Below are 16,711 nucleotides of genomic sequence, written 5' to 3' on the forward strand. Positions count from 1 at the left end.
CAAGAATACCCATTTAAATCATTGTGGTGATTTAATTGCTGGGTCTGACTGACAGAAGGAGGGAGGAATGGAGCATAATACTGGCATTTGTTAGTTAGTGCATCCCTGACTACAACACATTCACCTATAAACAACTTTCTATTCTGGAATTCCTTTGACTTCTGCATCCTTTCTATCTGATGTTCAGGACACTGGGACGAATGGTATATCAAAGCTAATTTAGTGGAATTGAGCCCCTCCAGGGTGACAAGACCTGGGCCGCACCCGGGTGTTCTTATGCAATGCTGACACCTTCAGAATTTGACCATTGTAGCAGGGATAAATTGCTGACTGTGTAAAAAAATCTATTTGCAGATCTTCATTGGGAATGGCTTTTCAGTGGCATTTTAGTCCTTTTTACGTTCTTGGCAAATAGTACCCCAATGGCATCAAATGTTGGTAGCGTGCATAATTTATTACTTCCTTCTGAACCTGGCTATACTGATAGGTCTGGAAGTTCAGGTCACTGATGTTGTGGGATTCATGTTCAACCAGCCTAATATTTATAATGAGTTTCTAAATGTCAGGAAGGATTGATATTGGAGGAAGCATCACTATTTCTGCTAAGAGACATTTGATCATTACAAACAGAACACTTAAATCTTTGGCTTGAATTTCACTGTATTTGAGTCAGTGCAACAAAATTAGTAATTCCTCATAATTTTTAATGAAAACTGATGTGGTTGATATTGGTTTATATTGTCATTACTATCAACAATTATAAAAATATTTCAAAGGCACCAATTTAATATAGGAAGTACATTTTATTTGATAAAAACAACTTTGTACACCATGATAATAAGTGCTTAATTTTGGCTGAATAGCAAACATTATAGAGCTTTATGTAGCTTTAAATATTAATTTCTAATGTATATTTACTTTAGTAAGTTCATTACTGAAGGCACTTTGTACAAAAACATGTAACAAATACAAAAATGAAAGTTAAATTGATTCATAAAGCAACTTACATAATCAGACCAGAATGTTAAATGCTGTGGTAAGAAATGCTTTATTATTACTGTACTTAATCTTTGCTGCACAGATTAAAATGGATGAGGCCCCACTATTATTGTCAACTGCAGTACAGACACAGTCCGGTAGTTCATTATACTATTGACTGTAAGCATCTCCAGATCCACAATGTACTCCTTTGGTCCTGTCAATGGCTTCACTAAAACGAGCATTGCACTCACATTACTTGTTTGCTGTGGGAGCACAAGATAATCAGTTAAATAAATTATGTGGTAAATTTAGCAACATAGCTGTGGCTTTGCATTCTCTTTCTTGAGCAAGAGTTAGGTTGTCCTTGTCATAGAAAGCTGAATGGGCAATAAGAACCTTTGTTCAGTTTCTACTCCTGTTGCAGCTCTTCTGAAGAGCATCAGGAGTGGCAGTCACATTACGAAGGGACAGAGCATAAGTGGAGAATTGGCCACAGCGTGGATTCTTTGAGGTGTACTGGTGCACCTCTAAAATGTCCAAAGGCATTCTCAACTGTAGTACGGAGGTAGAGGTGTCATATTGTAAGTAGATACTACTGAGCAGAATTTAAATAACGTTTGATTTCAGAGAGACTTATTGCACTTTGAACTATTCCCCTACTTGCTAGAGATGCTTTCCATTGTTAACCAAATTATAGGATCCTCTCTCCAGCCTGAAAAAAATTATGATAATTGCATGGAATCCTACTGGGAGCTTGTTGGCAATTATTCAGATTTCTCAGGACTACCTTTTTATTCAACTAATGAAAAACATTAATGCATTACTCACCCTCAGGTAGAATTCTCCTTCATTCCCAGAGCTGATTTGGAAGGTGTTGTAAGTATTGGGGTAAATGTTTGTTGCTTGAATTTGGAAGATATCAGAGGGAACAGATCTATCTGATCGAATGTTCATGTATTTGTACACATAGGAATAAGGCAGGTCACGGCAGGCTGCATTAGTTGCCAAACAAACACACCGACTATAAAGGAAACAAAGTGAGCAATATTTTCATTATAAGCATGTAAGGTCCTTGTATGTCCCGCGATGCTGTAAATCTAATTATTACATATCGTATCTTTATTTGGTCCTGAAATATACTCTGTCTAAATGAAGATGAAAATTTGAACTTGAGGTGGACCTTTCTTAAAGGTCCGGAAATGTGTCGTGTGTCTTTCAGTGTCTTCAGGGAATGCTGATATGTACCGTATCAATAAACTGTACACAGATAGAAAATCAAAATGAAGGTGCAGTTGCTGGAAGTATGAAACAAACAGAAAATGCTAGAATATTCAGCAGGTCAGGCAGAGACTGTGCAGAGAGAAACAGAATTCATCAGACTTTTTTTTATCTGTTCACAGACACTGCCTGACCTGCTGAGTGTTTACAGCATTTTCTGCTTTTCTTATGCACAGGTACAGGGAGGTATATCTTGTTTACAATATCAGCATGAGTGAGGGCTGAACTCCTCTGCCCGAGTCCTGTCATTAAGGGACCAGACCAGGGCTCTCTTCTATGAATGGGTTTCCACATCTAATCACATACTGCATCATGTGAGAAAAATAACTTCTACCTGGGAGGTGATCTGCCTATTCATTGGCAGCAGTGTAATTATGATCAATTACAGATGGCAGTGAAGTATGATAAGGAAAGAGAGAATGGGGAGGGGAAATAAATAGTAATATAGAAGGTGAAATAACACTAAGACCAGAAACAAGGTCGTTTTCAAAGGGGCATGTGTGCAGAAAAGAGAAATAAAGGAAAATCAAGAACAAAGTGTAAATGAACCTATGGCAATGACAGAAAAAATGAAGGGAAGTTTGGAATTATAAACTGGTGGGAGGAATAAAAGAAGAAGGTATAATGGACGTGGGAAGAGTTGGAGTAAGATAGGGAGAATGAAGTCATCAATAAAGCAAGTAGGGGAGAACATGCTAGCAACGTTTTGGGAGATGTGTGAGAAGGCAGAACACCTTCAATTTTAAATGTAGCCATGATAGAAAAATTCTAATTAAATTGTTTCAAGAAGAGCAATGAGTAACTATGAGACAGTTTTTTTTAAAGCAGAATACAGTATATCTGTGTTAAGTGTTGGGCCAATATATGGGCTTATGTGTTTCTGCAAAGCAGGTTAGGTCAGGCAATTAATTAATTTAGTTCTTTTGATTTCTTGTACATCTATAAGCCAATATGTTCTTGTTTATGAAATGTAAGTGTACTAATTCTACATAGGTGTTTAAAATGTCAAGAAGTATCATTCCAGTGTAAAATGTTGAAATGTGCTATGAAGTAACTTCCCCAAACTCTGGAAAGTATCACCATTAATGTGTAAAACCAAGATTGCCTGGCTGAAACACAATGGGTGGAATTTTATGATTCTATTTAATAATTCTATGAGACTCTTTACATATAGAGACACTGAACACTAGTTGAACATGCTGTTTATATATGAATGCAGGTATTGCTGATCTGAGGAAGTTTCACAGATGAAATAATGAACACTTGTCTGTTACATTTCCAGCATTTCAAAAATTAGTTCATAACTCATCAGATATTCAAATTCTATAAGTTCTAAGGTAAATGTAAACTTAGTGGCTGCTTTATTTGATACACATGTACACCTACTCATTAATGCAAATATATAATCAGCCAATCATGTGGCAGCAACTCAATGCATAAAAGCATGCAGACATGGTCAAGGGCTTCAGCTGATCTTCAGATCAAACATCAGAAGGGGAAGAAATGTGATAGGAGTGACTTTGACCGTGGAATGATTGTTGGTGCCAGGCGGGATGGTTTAATTATCTTAGAAACTGCTGATCCCCTGGGACTTCCATTACAACAGTCTCTAGAGTTTACAAAGAATGGTGCAATAATTGAAAAGAAAATCCAGTGAGCAGCAGTTCTGTGGGTGAAAATGCCTTGTTAATGAGAGAGGTCAGAGGAGAATGACCAGACTGGTTCAAACTGTCAGGGAGGTGGCAGTAACTCAGATAACCATGCATTACAACAGTGGTGTGCAGAAGGGCATCTCTGAATACACAGCGGGTCAAACCTCGAAGTGGATGGGCTACAGCAGCGGATGACCATGAGCAAACACTCAGTGGCCATTTTATTAAGTACAGGAGATAACTGATAAAGTGCCACTGAGCGTATTTGTTTGGCAGATTACAAACTTGTGAATTCTTATCGTAACACTGATGAAATACTCTTTCTCTACATTGCTGCATGATTTTACTGAACAACCCCAGTGTTTTCTGCTTCAATTCAGATGTCTAGCATCTGCAGTACACTGCATTTAAGATGTGTCTTCTCACCTCCTTTACAATGTAGGAAATGAACAAATCACCATTTGAAATCATTTTCAACAGGTGAAAGGTTGTTCTGTACTTACTTTTCGGCCATTTGAGTGTAAGGTTCATGGCATGGATTTTGAGGATAACATCTGTACCCACCATTATAGTTCCAGCACTTCTCTTGTTCCTCACAAACATTTCCAGTTTCACATTCATTTATATCTGTTGCAAGGAAATAAGACCATAAGACATTTGGCCCAACAAGTCTGCGCCACCATTTTATCATGGCTGAACCATTTCCCTCTCCACTCCATTCTCCTGCTTTCTGTCAGTAACCTTTCTTGCCATGACTAATCAAGAATCTATCAACCTCAGCCTTAAATACACCCAATGACCTGGCCTCTACAGCCACCTATGGCAAGAATTCCACAGGTTCACCACCCTCTGGCTAATTTCCATTCTAAATGGGTGTCCCTCTATTTTGAGGTTGTGCTCTCTGGTCCTAGAGAACCTCAATATAGTAAACATCCTCTCCATATCACTCTATCTAGGCTTTTTAATATTCAATAGGTTTCAATGAGATTCCCCTTCACTCTTCAAAATTTAACAAGTACAGGCTCAGAACGCCAAACACTTCTGATATAATAACTCTTCCATTCCCAGAATGATTCTCCTCTGAACCCTCTCTGATGTCTTTCTTAGATAAAAGGCCCAAAACTGCTCCCAATTTGCCTAGCGAGGCCGCTCCAACACTTAATCAAGCCTATGCATTACATCCTTGTTTTTGTATTCTAGTCCTCTGAAATGCATGCTAACATTGCATCTGCCTTCCTCATCACTGACTCAACCTGCATGTTATCCTTTAGGGACTACTAAGGACTACTAAGTTCATTTGCACCTCTTATTTTTAAATTTTCTCCCTGTTTAGAAAATAGTCTATGCTTTTATTTCTTCTACCGAAGTGCATGACCGTACACTTCCTAACACTGTAGAAACATAGAAACATAGAAAATAGGTGCAGGAGTAGGCCATTCGGCCCTTTGAGCCTGCACCGCCATTCAGTATGATCATGGCTGATCATCCAACTCAGAACCCTGTACCTGCTTTCTCTCCATACCCCCTGATCCCTTTAGCCACAAGGGCCATATCTAACATCCTGTTAAATATAGCCAATGAACCGACCTCAACTGTTTCCTGTGGCAGAGAATTCCATAGATTCACCACTCTCTGTGTGAAGAAGTTTTTCCTCATCTCGGTTCTAAAAGGCTTCCCCTTTATCCTTAAGCTGTGACCCCTCGTTCTGGACTTCCCCAACATCGGAAACAATCTTCCTGCATCTAGCCTGTCCAATCCCTTTAGAATTTTATACGTTTCAATAAGATCCCCCCTCAATCTTCTAAATTCCAGCGAGTATAAGCCCAGTCGATCCAGTCTTTCTTCATATGAAAGTCCTGCCATCCCAGGAATCAATCTGGTGAACCTTCTCTGTACTCCCCCTATGGCAAGAATGTCTTTCCTCAGATTAGGGGACCAAAACTGCACACAATATTCTAGGTGGGGTCTCACCAAGGCCTTGTACAACTGCAGTAGAACCTCCCTGCTCCTGTACTCAAATCCTTTTGCTATGAATGCCAACATACCATTTGCCTTTTTCACCGCCTGCTGTACCTGCATGCCCACCTTCAATGACTGGTGTACAATGACACCCAGGTCTCGTTGCATCTCCCCTTTTCCTAATCGGCCACCGTTCAGATAATAATCTGTTTTCCTGTTCTTGCAACCAAAGTGGATAACCTCACATTTATCCACATTAAATTGCATCTGCCATGAATTTGCCCACTCACCTAACCTATCCAAGTCACCCTGCATCCTCTTAGCATCCTCCTCACAGCTAACACCGCCACCCAGCTTCGTGTCATCTGCAAACTTGGAGATGCTGCATTTAATTCCCTTGTCTAAATCATTAATATATATTGTAAACAACTGGGGTCCCAGCGCTGAGCCTTGCGGCACCCCACTAGTCACTGCCTGCCATTCTGAAAAGGTCCTGTTTACTCCCACTCTTTGCTTCCTGTTTGCCAACCAATTCTCTATCCACATCAATACCATACCCCCGATACCGTGTGCTTTAAGTTTGCACAATAATCTCCTGTGTGGGATCTTGTCAAAAGCCTTTTGAAAATTTAAATATACCATATCCACTGGCTCTCCTCTATCCACTCTACTAGTTACATCTTCAAAAAATTCTATAAGATTCGTCAGACATGATTTTCCTTTCACAAATCCATGCTGACTTTGTCCGATGATTTCACCTCTTTCCAAATGTGCTGTTATCACATCTTTGATAACCGACTCTAGCATTTTCCCCACCACCGATGTCAGACTAACTGGTCTATAATTCCCCGGTTTCTCTCTCCCTCCTTTTTTAAAAAGTGGGGTTACATTAGCCACCCTCCAATCCTCAGGAACTAATCCAGAATCTAAGGAGTTTTGAAAAATTATCACTAATACATCCACTATTTCTTGGGCTACTTCCTTAAGCACTCTGGGATGCAGACCATCTGGCCCTGGGGATTTATCTGCCTTTAATCCCTTCAATTTACCTAACACCACTTCCCTACTAACATGTATTTCCCTCAGTTCCTCCTCGGTCCTCTACTATTTCCGGAAGATTATTTATGTCCTCCTTAGTGAAGACAGAACCAAAGTAGTCATTCAATTGGTCTGCCATGTCTTTGTTCCCTATGATCAATTCACCTGTTCCTGACTGTAAAGGACCTACATTTGTCTTGACCAATCTTTTTCTTTTCACGTATCTACAAAAGCTTTTACAGCCAGTTTTTATGTTCCCTGCCAGCTTTCTCTCATAATCTTTTTTCCCTTTCCTAATTAAGCCCTTTGTCCTCCTTTGCTGGACTCTGAATTTCTCCCAGTCCTCAGGTGTGCTGCCTTTTTTTTGCTAATTTATATGTTTCTTCTTTGGACTTGATACTATCCCTAATTTCCCTTGTCAGCCATGGGTGCACTACCTTCCCTGGTTTATTCTTTTGCCAAACTGGGATGAACAATTGTTGTAGTTCATCCATGCAATCTTTAAATGCTTGCCATTGCATATCCACCGTCAACCCTTTAAGTATCATTTGCCAGTCTACCTTAGCTAATTCACGTCTCATACCTTCAAAGTTACCCTTCTTTAAGTTCAGAACCTTTGTTTCTGAATTAACTATGTCACTCTCCATCTTAATGAAGAATTCCACCATATTACGGTCACTCTTACCCAAGGGGCCTCGCATGACAAGATTGCTAACTAACTCTTCCTCATTGCTCAATACCCAATCTAGAATGGCCTGCTCTCTAGTTGGTTCCTCGACATGTTGGTTCAGAAAACCATCCCGCATACATTCCAAGAAATCCTCTTCCTCAGCACCCTTACCAATTTGGTTCACCCAATCTATATGCAGATTGAAGTCACCCATTATAACTACTGTTCCTTTATTGCACGCATTTCTAATTTCCTGTTTAATGCCATCCCCAACCTCACTACTACTGTTAGGTGGTCTGTACACAACTCCCACCAGCGTTTTCTGCCCCTTAGTGTTATGCAGCTCTACCCATATCGATTCCACATCCTCCAGGCTAATGCCCTTCCTTTCTATTGTGTTCATCTCCTCTTGGACCAGCAATGCTACCCCACCTCCTTTTCTTTCCTGTCTATCCCTCCTGAATATTGAATATCCCTGGATGTTGAGCTCCCATCCTTGGTCACCCTGGAGCCATGTCTCTGTGATCCCAACTATATCATATTCATTAATAACTATCTGCACATTCAATTCATCCACCTTGTTACGAATGCTCCTCGCATTGACACACAAAGCCTTCTGGCTTGTTTTTACTACACTTTTAGCCCTTATACAATTATGTTGAAAAGTGGCTCTTTTTGTTTTTTGCCCTGGATTTGCCTGCCTGCCACTGTTACTTTTCACCTTACTACTTTTTGCTTCTACCCTCATTTTACACCCCTCTGTCTCTCTGCACTTTGTTCCCATCCCCCTGCCACATTAGTTTATTAGTGTATTTCATCTGTTATTTCTTTGTCCATCCTCCTAATCCAAGTGCTTCTGCAGCATCCTGGCTTCCTCAACACTACCTACCCCTCCACCCATCTTTGTATCACTTGGCCACAAAGATATCGATTCCATCATCCAAATCACCGACATACGAAGTAAAAAGAAGTGGTCCCAATGCTGATTGCTGCAGAACACCAATAGTCACTGGCAGCCAATCAGAAAAGGCTCTTTGCCTCCTGCCAATCTGCCATTGCTTTATCCATGCTACCATCTTTCCTGTAATCTCATGGGTTCTAAGCAGCCTCATGTGTGGCGCTTTATTAAAGGCCTTTTGAAAATCCAAGTACATAACATCCACTGATTCTCCTTTGTTTATCCTGCTTGTAATTTTTTCAAATAATTCCAACAGATTTGTCAGGCAAGATTTTCCTTTATGAAAACCATGCTGACCGTGGCTCATTTTATTGTGTGTCTCCAAGTACCCCGAAACCACACTCCTAACAAATTGACTCCAACCTTTTCCCGACCACTGAGGTCAGGCTAACTGGCCTGTAGTTTCCTTTCTTCTGCCTCCCTCCTTTCTTGAAGAGTGGAGTGCCATTTGTAATTTTCTCGACCTCCAGAAACTAGTGATTCTAGAAAGATCATTACTAATGTCTCCACAATCTTTTCCACTACCTCTGTCAGAACCCTAGTTTCTGGAATCCATCTGGTCCAGGTGACTTATCTACCTTCAGACCTTTCAGCTTCCCAAGCACCTTCTCCCTAGTAACAGCAACCACACTCACTTCTGCCCCCACCACTCTTGAACTTCTGGCATACTGCTAGTGTCTTTCACAGTGAAGACTGATGCAAAATAATCATCCAGTCTGTCCGCAGTTTCCTTGTCCCCCATTATTACATCTCCAGCATCATTTTCCATTGGTCCAATATCTACTCTCACCTCTCTTTTACTTCTTATATATCTGGTACCCTCTTTGATATTATTGTACTGGCTAGCTTACCTTCATTTTTTTTTTGCTCCTTAAAGATTTTTTATTACTTTCAGTTGGTTTTTAAAAGCTTTCCAATCCTCTAACCTCACTAATTTTTGGTCTATTATATGGTCTCTCTTGCTTTTCTGTTGAATTTGACTTCCTTTGTCAGCCATGGTTGTGTCATCTTACCTTGAGAATACCTTTTCTTTGGGATGTATCTATCCTGAACTTTCTGAATTGCTCCCAGAATCTCCAGCCATTGCCATCCTTGCTAGTATCCCCTTGAATTAAGTTTGGCCAGCTCCTCTCTCATACCTCTGTGGTTTCCTTACAACTACTGTAATACTGATTAATCTGACTTTATCTTCTCCCTCTCAAACTACAGGATGAATTGTATCATATTATGATCACTGCTTCCTAAGGGTTCCCTTACCTTATGCTTTATAATCAAATCTGGTTCATTACACAAAACCTAATTAAGAAATAGCTGATCCCCTGGTGGACTCAACCACAAGGTTTTCTAAAAAGCCAGCTTGTAGACCTACTCTCTCTTAGGAAACCAAAATCAGCACCAATATGATTTTTCCAATTTTCCTGCGTATTGAAATCCCCTTTAACTGTTGCCCTTTTGTCATGCATTTTCTATCTCCTGCTGTGAAATAGAAATGGAACATCCAAAATAATAAACTAGAAAAGGATTATTAATCCCAGATTACAATGTCCTAAAAAGCTCTAATAGCAATGTTCAAGGGTTAGTTCTGACATGGCAATTGTTGCATAGATGGCAATAGTCAACACATTTTAATTCCACTAAACAATAAAGCCACCATTTTGAGATCAGTATTTTGAGTAATATTGATGTTGTCACCCTGTCTTTATTAACCTCCACTGTGTCCTGCAGCACATTGTGCTGAGGGGTGGATGATTTTAAAATCAGTGTCACATCTTTATTATGTTAATCAGTTTCTACCTGGCATCTATATCTCGATTGAAGGAGCTGGTTCACTGATAGTTAGGAAATCACAATGATGTGGGGGGGGGGGGGGGGAATGGTAGGATTTGTGAGTAGGACTTCTGTTTGTGAGGTGGAGGTACGTCAACGTGGGAGCCAGTAGATATTCTCACTCGTCTGTGATGCTTAGCCCCTCTAGCTAAATGGAGGTGCCAAGAGGATAGAGGAGAAAATCACAATTGGGTTGCCTTATAGGATTTATGCTATGATCCAATGGAATGCAAATTCTTTTTATCCCAAGACAGTGGAGCACTTTGGATAAATAAGTCTATGTTTAAAGCACTACATAAATCCAATTTGTTACTGCTTCTGAAATATTCATTCATTATATAATAGTCCACCTATATTGCCACTATCTTGATGAATTCTAACTTCAGATTAAGGATTAACCTAGAAGATGATTGTGGTGAACTAGATATACCTGTCTGACTGCTCCTGTGGCTCCTCCCACAGACCCCTGTATAAAGGCGACTGTGGTCTGCTGCTCTCCCTCATTTTCCCAGGATGTAGTGTTGTTCTTCCAGTCAATAAAAGCCGATATCTCACTTCCTAAGTCTCAGCGTGAGTTATTGATGGTGCATCAATGATATCACCCCAACCCTCTTTGTCTGACTATCCCAATAATCAACATGTGTGGACATGTCTGCATAAAATAATAACACTTTCTTCAGTATGATCCTTTACAACTTAGCAAGCCAGAACGTAAATGCACAATGGCAATAACTGCATTCCATACTCTAGATGATGTGCTCTGTAGCCATGGTATGATGTGGTGGAGGAAATGAATATTTAGGCTGGTGGATACACTACAAATTAAGAGGGTTGCTTTGTCTTGGATAGCATTGTGTTTCTCAAGAGTCTTTGCAGCCATATTCATCTGGGCAAGTGGAGAGTTTTCTATCAAACTTTGTAGAAATTGAAAGGCTTTGGGATTTCTTCACAGCTTGCATAATATACTTCTTGCCTCTGACCTGGTATAGTAAACTCAGCCCTGATGTGGCTGCTCCAGTTCAGCTTGTAGTCAATGGTAGGAGTCAGCAGTAATAAAGCCACTGGCATGCTATCCTTTGGGCCGGGCATTAAAGTAAATCCCGTGTGGCTGCTTCTATTAGTATACAATAAAAAGGTCAAACTATTGACAATACTCACAGGGCCAAGTAACATTTATGGGGAAAAACAGAATTAACATTGCTGGTTGATGTTATTATTTGATATTCAAAGAACAGTAAAAATAAATTTTAAAGGTTGAACAAGTTAGGTCTTTATTCTTTGGAGCGTAGAAGGTTGAGGGGGGACTTGATAGAGGTATTTAAAATTATGAGGGGGATAGATAGAGTTGACGTGGATAGGCTTTTTCCATTGAGAGTAGGGGAGATTCAAACAAGAGGACATGAGTTGAGAGTTAAGGGGCAAAAGTTTAGGGGTAACATGAGGGAGAACTTCTTCACTCAGAGAGTGGTAGCTGGGTGGAACGAGCTTCCAGTAGAAGTGGTAGAGGCAGGTTTGATTTTGTCATTTAAAAAAAAATTGGATAGGTATATGGACAGGAAAGGAATGGAGGGTTATGGGCTGAGTGCAGGTAGGTGGGACCAGGTGAGAGTAAGTGTTCGGCATGGCTAGAAGGGCCGAGATGGCCTGTTTCCATGCTGTAATTGTTATATGGTTAAATGGTTAAATTTTCAGCTATTTTGATTAACATGCTTACAATAATCAAAAGTGGAATGGCATTTTTTACCTTTCTCCATAAAGCTGCTAAAAATGTTAAACTCCTGAGATTTCTTTTAAAATTTTCTTTATTTATCTTGGTTTGGTCTGTTTTTCAACTCCTGTTTTATTTCTCTTGATGTACCTGATTTGCTATTGAATTGATCCACTCTAATTCATTTGCCTTCTTATTCCTTCTGGTTATTTTACTCAATATGTAAATCTCACTAGATAAATAGAATAAGTCAAAATTTCTCCAATATTTTGGATGGACAAATTATCTTGTGCAGTTATCAGCTTGATTGCTAGCAATTTGTAAGAAAAAATTAAAACATAAAACCATGCATAAACATAGAAACATAGAAAACCTACAGCATAATACTTTGGCCCACAAAGTTGTACTGAACATGTCCTTGCCTTAGAAATTACCCATAGCCCTCTATTTTTCTATGCTCCATGTACCCTTAAAAGACCCTATCGTATCCATCTCTACCACCGTCACCGGCAGCCCATTCCACACAGTCACCATGCTCTGTGTAAAAAAACTTACCCCCGACATCTCCTCTGTACCTACTTCCACGCACCTTAAAACTGTGCCCTCTTGTGCTAGCCATTTCAGCTCTGGGAAAAAGCCTCTGACTATCCACATGATTAATACCTCTCATCAAGATAACATATCTAGATAATGTTACTAACTTGCCTGATATGAATCACAGTAATTCTATAAACTTGCTAGGTATATTACTTGTGTTTATAGCATCTGATGAATGTATAGGAGATGTGCACTGTGAGAGGCATGAAAAGCAATGTGTCAAATGCAAGAGATGGAACATCAGTTCCTGAAGGATAGCAATTATTAAGTTTAGTGCAGTGTTCAGAGAACCTACTTTGCTCCGAGACGAGGTTGAGATTGATTTGCTACCAGTATTAGTTGTTCAGGCAAATGACATTAGGAGAAAAATAAGAAAAACACATGAGCAGGAGAGAAAGAACAGGATATAGTATTAGGGTGACAGGAGGCTCACGTGGACCGTTACACCAGCATGGACCATTTGAAGAGAATAGCCTGCTTCTTTGCCGTAAATGCGGTGTAAGTTCATTATCATAATTTTGGTACTTTAATATAGCTTTGTCTAAAATGAGAAATGAAGAACAATAGACAGAACAAAAAAAAAACATCAACAAAGCCATTCAGCATCCAACTGCTTTGTACTAATTAGCAGTAGGTCATCTAGGCATCGGAACTCATCAACAAGATTATCTGTTTACATATGATTACATGATGTAATTGTGTTGTTTCTCATTTGGATTTGTGGTGTCAGTATGAGTACTAAAATTTTGTGGAGCAACACACAGGATGTCCTGAAGGGTTTCGGCCCAAAGCATCAATTGTTTATTCGTTTCCATAGATGCTGCCTGACCTGCTGAGTTCCTCCAGCATTTTGTGTGTGTTGTTCTGGATTTCCATCATCTGCAGAATCTCTTGTGGTTATATATTTTGTGGTATGACAATACTATAGAGGCAAGATTGTACAAAAATAATTATAGATTTTAAACATCCAAAATAACAGTTGTATTTCTACTAAAAGAAAAAAGAAGCTAGAATTTGAAATTCCCTACCTTGGCACATTCTGGTACCCAGAAGCTTGTATCCCTTGGGACAGATGCATGAGAATTTTCCTGGTTCATTTACACATTGGTACTGACACATGTAGCTTGAATAGGCACACTCATCAACATCTGCAGTACAAGAGAATAAACCTTCATTTTAACCTCTATTAGTAAAAAAAAGCTTTTGTGTGAAAATTTCAGAATAGACTTGCATTATCTTGCTACTTTTGCTTTAATATTTTACGTGATGAAGTAAGCAGGACAAACAAGAATGAAAAGTGGTATAATTCACACTAAAATTCTATAGGCGTTGTTCAAAGGACTAAATCTTCATTGCATCCAACTTCATATCATTTTGTTGTGCCTCATATTGTGACCAAGATAAAATGAATACACTGTTCCTATTATTGATGCCTTGACATTATAATAATCATACATCAGAATATACACAAACGTAATCTGCAGGAATAGATACAAAAATAATATATTAATAAATCCAAAGTGATTGATTTGTGGTGAATGCTACCAATAAACACCATTTCACTACGTTCACAGAAGAAGATTGTATCAATAATTTTTCCATTTGCAGTCAATCAATACAAATACTAAAGCAGAATGGAAAGTGCCTATGTTATGATCGTGGCAAAGGTGCCAAGTAGGGAGCAGCTATATGCTTTGCATAACCTGAGGCAATAGTGTGCAAAATTACACTTTAATGTATTCTGCTGCAGCCATCTGCCACTCCCCAAGTCAGAAGGCTTCAAGGCCAGTGCTAATTACAAGAATCTAAAACATTAGTAACAGAAGACCATCGAAGATATAGAAGGTTAAAAAAGTAAATAATTAAAAGGAAAATAGTAAAAGAATATAATCAAAATAATTAGTACTTGACATATAAAGTTAGGTTAAGATCAGTTACATAAATTTTGGAAGAATATTCTGTAGTTACCTCTGCATGTAACTTTGTCTGGATTTAATTCATATCCTTGATCACACTGGCAGATGAACGTACCCAAAATATTAAAGCACTGATGATCACATGGAGAACCTGTTTCACACTCATTAATATCTCAAAGGAAAGAAATAATGTAAACATCAATCAAAATCTCAGCAAAACAAACTTACAAAATAACATAATGGAATGCTGAAAAGTACAGAATGTTGGCAAACACGGAGTTTTTAGTGAAATGTTGTAAAGGTATTTTTCCAAGGTGGCTCTTTCAAAAGCTTTTTTCTACAGAATCCATCTTTTCAACCAAGTTCAATGATAAATACCCTTTAAACACACTAATGTTGTTGCAGTTTAGGAGAAGATTAATTGAATAATCTACTCATTCAGAATGTCTTGATTGTATGACTGACTGGGAGAATTGTTAAATGTTCAGAAGTTCCTATGAAAACAACAAGTGCACTTTCAGATCAAGAGGAACTCTCGTTTGACATAGGATTACAGTCTCACAACAGAGTAAGACAGCATCCCAATTTGTTTCATAGAACTGGATAGCTCCAGAGTAGATCTAGTCAAAGACGTCATTATTTTATGGAAGAAGAGACAGTAATGCAAACTGAAAGGAAACAAACTGGTGAGCTAATTGTGTTTGTGCCAGCTTCAAGTCCCTATCTATACAAATCCCATTTCTCAGCCCTGCCCCATAGCCCTCTATTCCATGGTATTTCAAGTCCTCACCTAAATATTTCTTAAATGTGGCGAGACTACATGGCAGCACCACACACTGATACTGCATTCCCACTTTTAACCACCTTCTGGGTGAAAAAAACCCTTTATCAAAGTCCCCCACCCCTTTATTAAACCAATGTCATATCTTAGCTAAGGCGGACTGTTTCTTCTGGTGTATGTCTCTCATAATTTTGTACACATTAATCAGGCCATTCCTTTGCCTTCTTTACTTCAAAGAAAGCAAACTTAATTACCTTATTCTTACAGCTCCACGTGAGACAACATCCCAGTAAACCTCTTCTGTACAATCCCCATACTTCCTGTAATGTAGTAACCAGGGCTACACACACAGCCTTAGTTATTCTAGGCTCTTCTGAGTTGCATCTCCCTTCTTGTTAGGAGACTAGTAACGTGGAGGGAGATGGACAGAGTTGGGAGTGTGGGTTCAAAAATATTTATGATCCAATTTCAAAATTGATCTTTTAAAAATAACTTTCTCTTGAGGCTGATACTTTTCAATAACATAGTCAAACACGGGGAAAAAAATCAAAATTTACCTTTCAATTTAATATATTTTGACAATTGGCTTTGATTATTTTATAGATTATCACCAGATCACTGGAAGTTATTACTTTTCCAAGAACTGCTTAGTGCCAGGTATAACCAGAGACAGGTTCAGAGAGGGATGTTCTGATTAAACTTACCTAGTCCAAAAGGCAGAATAATGATCATCAATTCATACCACATTCTATCTGAAACGTTGTGTCATATTTTAGTCTTTGATAATACAGGCTGAGTATCCCTTATCCAAAGTGCTTGGGGCCAGAAGTGTTTTGGATTTCAGATTTTGGAATATATAATGAGATAGATTGGGGTCACCATCTTCTCTGATTCTGAATTTACGTGCTACTGGTAAGCAGTCTTTGTCTTACACTTGTTGATATGTACTTAACAGTAAAAAATATTAAATATAATTAATCTAATGAAAATATTATGTGTGCAGGGTAAAGCGGCACAGCGGCACAGCAGAATTGAGAGAAAACCTGAATCAGCTGTTGAACACCAACACACAACGGCAGGCTTTCAGTCTCCACCTATGATGCTGTGTTTTGACTAAAAGGCTACAGTACATTGAATTTGTATTTTTTATAGGTTTTGATGTAAGGTATAAAAGCAATCAGCAATGTAGACTTGTCCTGGTGTTAGATTTTCATCAGTGATGCTCCTCGTAAACTCATCATTGAATTCCTCAGCTGCATCATCATCAGCAGGAGCTTTATCTTAAGAATTTTTAAACCTTTAAGAATTTAATGCCATGCCTTTTCTTAAATTTCTACGACCAGCCT

At 38.9% G+C, this 16,711-nt stretch overlaps 1 protein-coding gene across 1 annotated transcript in view; it reads right to left on the bottom strand.

Annotated features, from left to right (window-relative positions):
• Nucleotides 1–783: 783 nt before the first annotated feature.
• LOC140730501 (EGF-containing fibulin-like extracellular matrix protein 1) overlaps nt 784–16,711 on the bottom strand; it is a 100,550-nt gene continuing 84,622 nt past the window's right edge. Inside the window, exons 7-11 of the mRNA XM_073051032.1 lie at nt 14,637–14,756; nt 13,697–13,816; nt 4,415–4,538; nt 1,810–2,002; nt 784–1,244 (exon numbers count right to left, since the gene is read on the bottom strand). Of these exons, the coding sequence (XP_072907133.1) occupies nt 1,083–1,244; nt 1,810–2,002; nt 4,415–4,538; nt 13,697–13,816; nt 14,637–14,756 (719 nt within the window). The 3' untranslated portion in view covers nt 784–1,082. The remainder of the gene's footprint in view (nt 1,245–1,809; nt 2,003–4,414; nt 4,539–13,696; nt 13,817–14,636; nt 14,757–16,711) is intronic.

This window comes from Hemitrygon akajei, chromosome 7 (assembly GCF_048418815.1).
Source record: "Hemitrygon akajei chromosome 7, sHemAka1.3, whole genome shotgun sequence".
In the NCBI taxonomy this organism is placed as follows: domain Eukaryota; kingdom Metazoa; phylum Chordata; class Chondrichthyes; order Myliobatiformes; family Dasyatidae; genus Hemitrygon; species Hemitrygon akajei.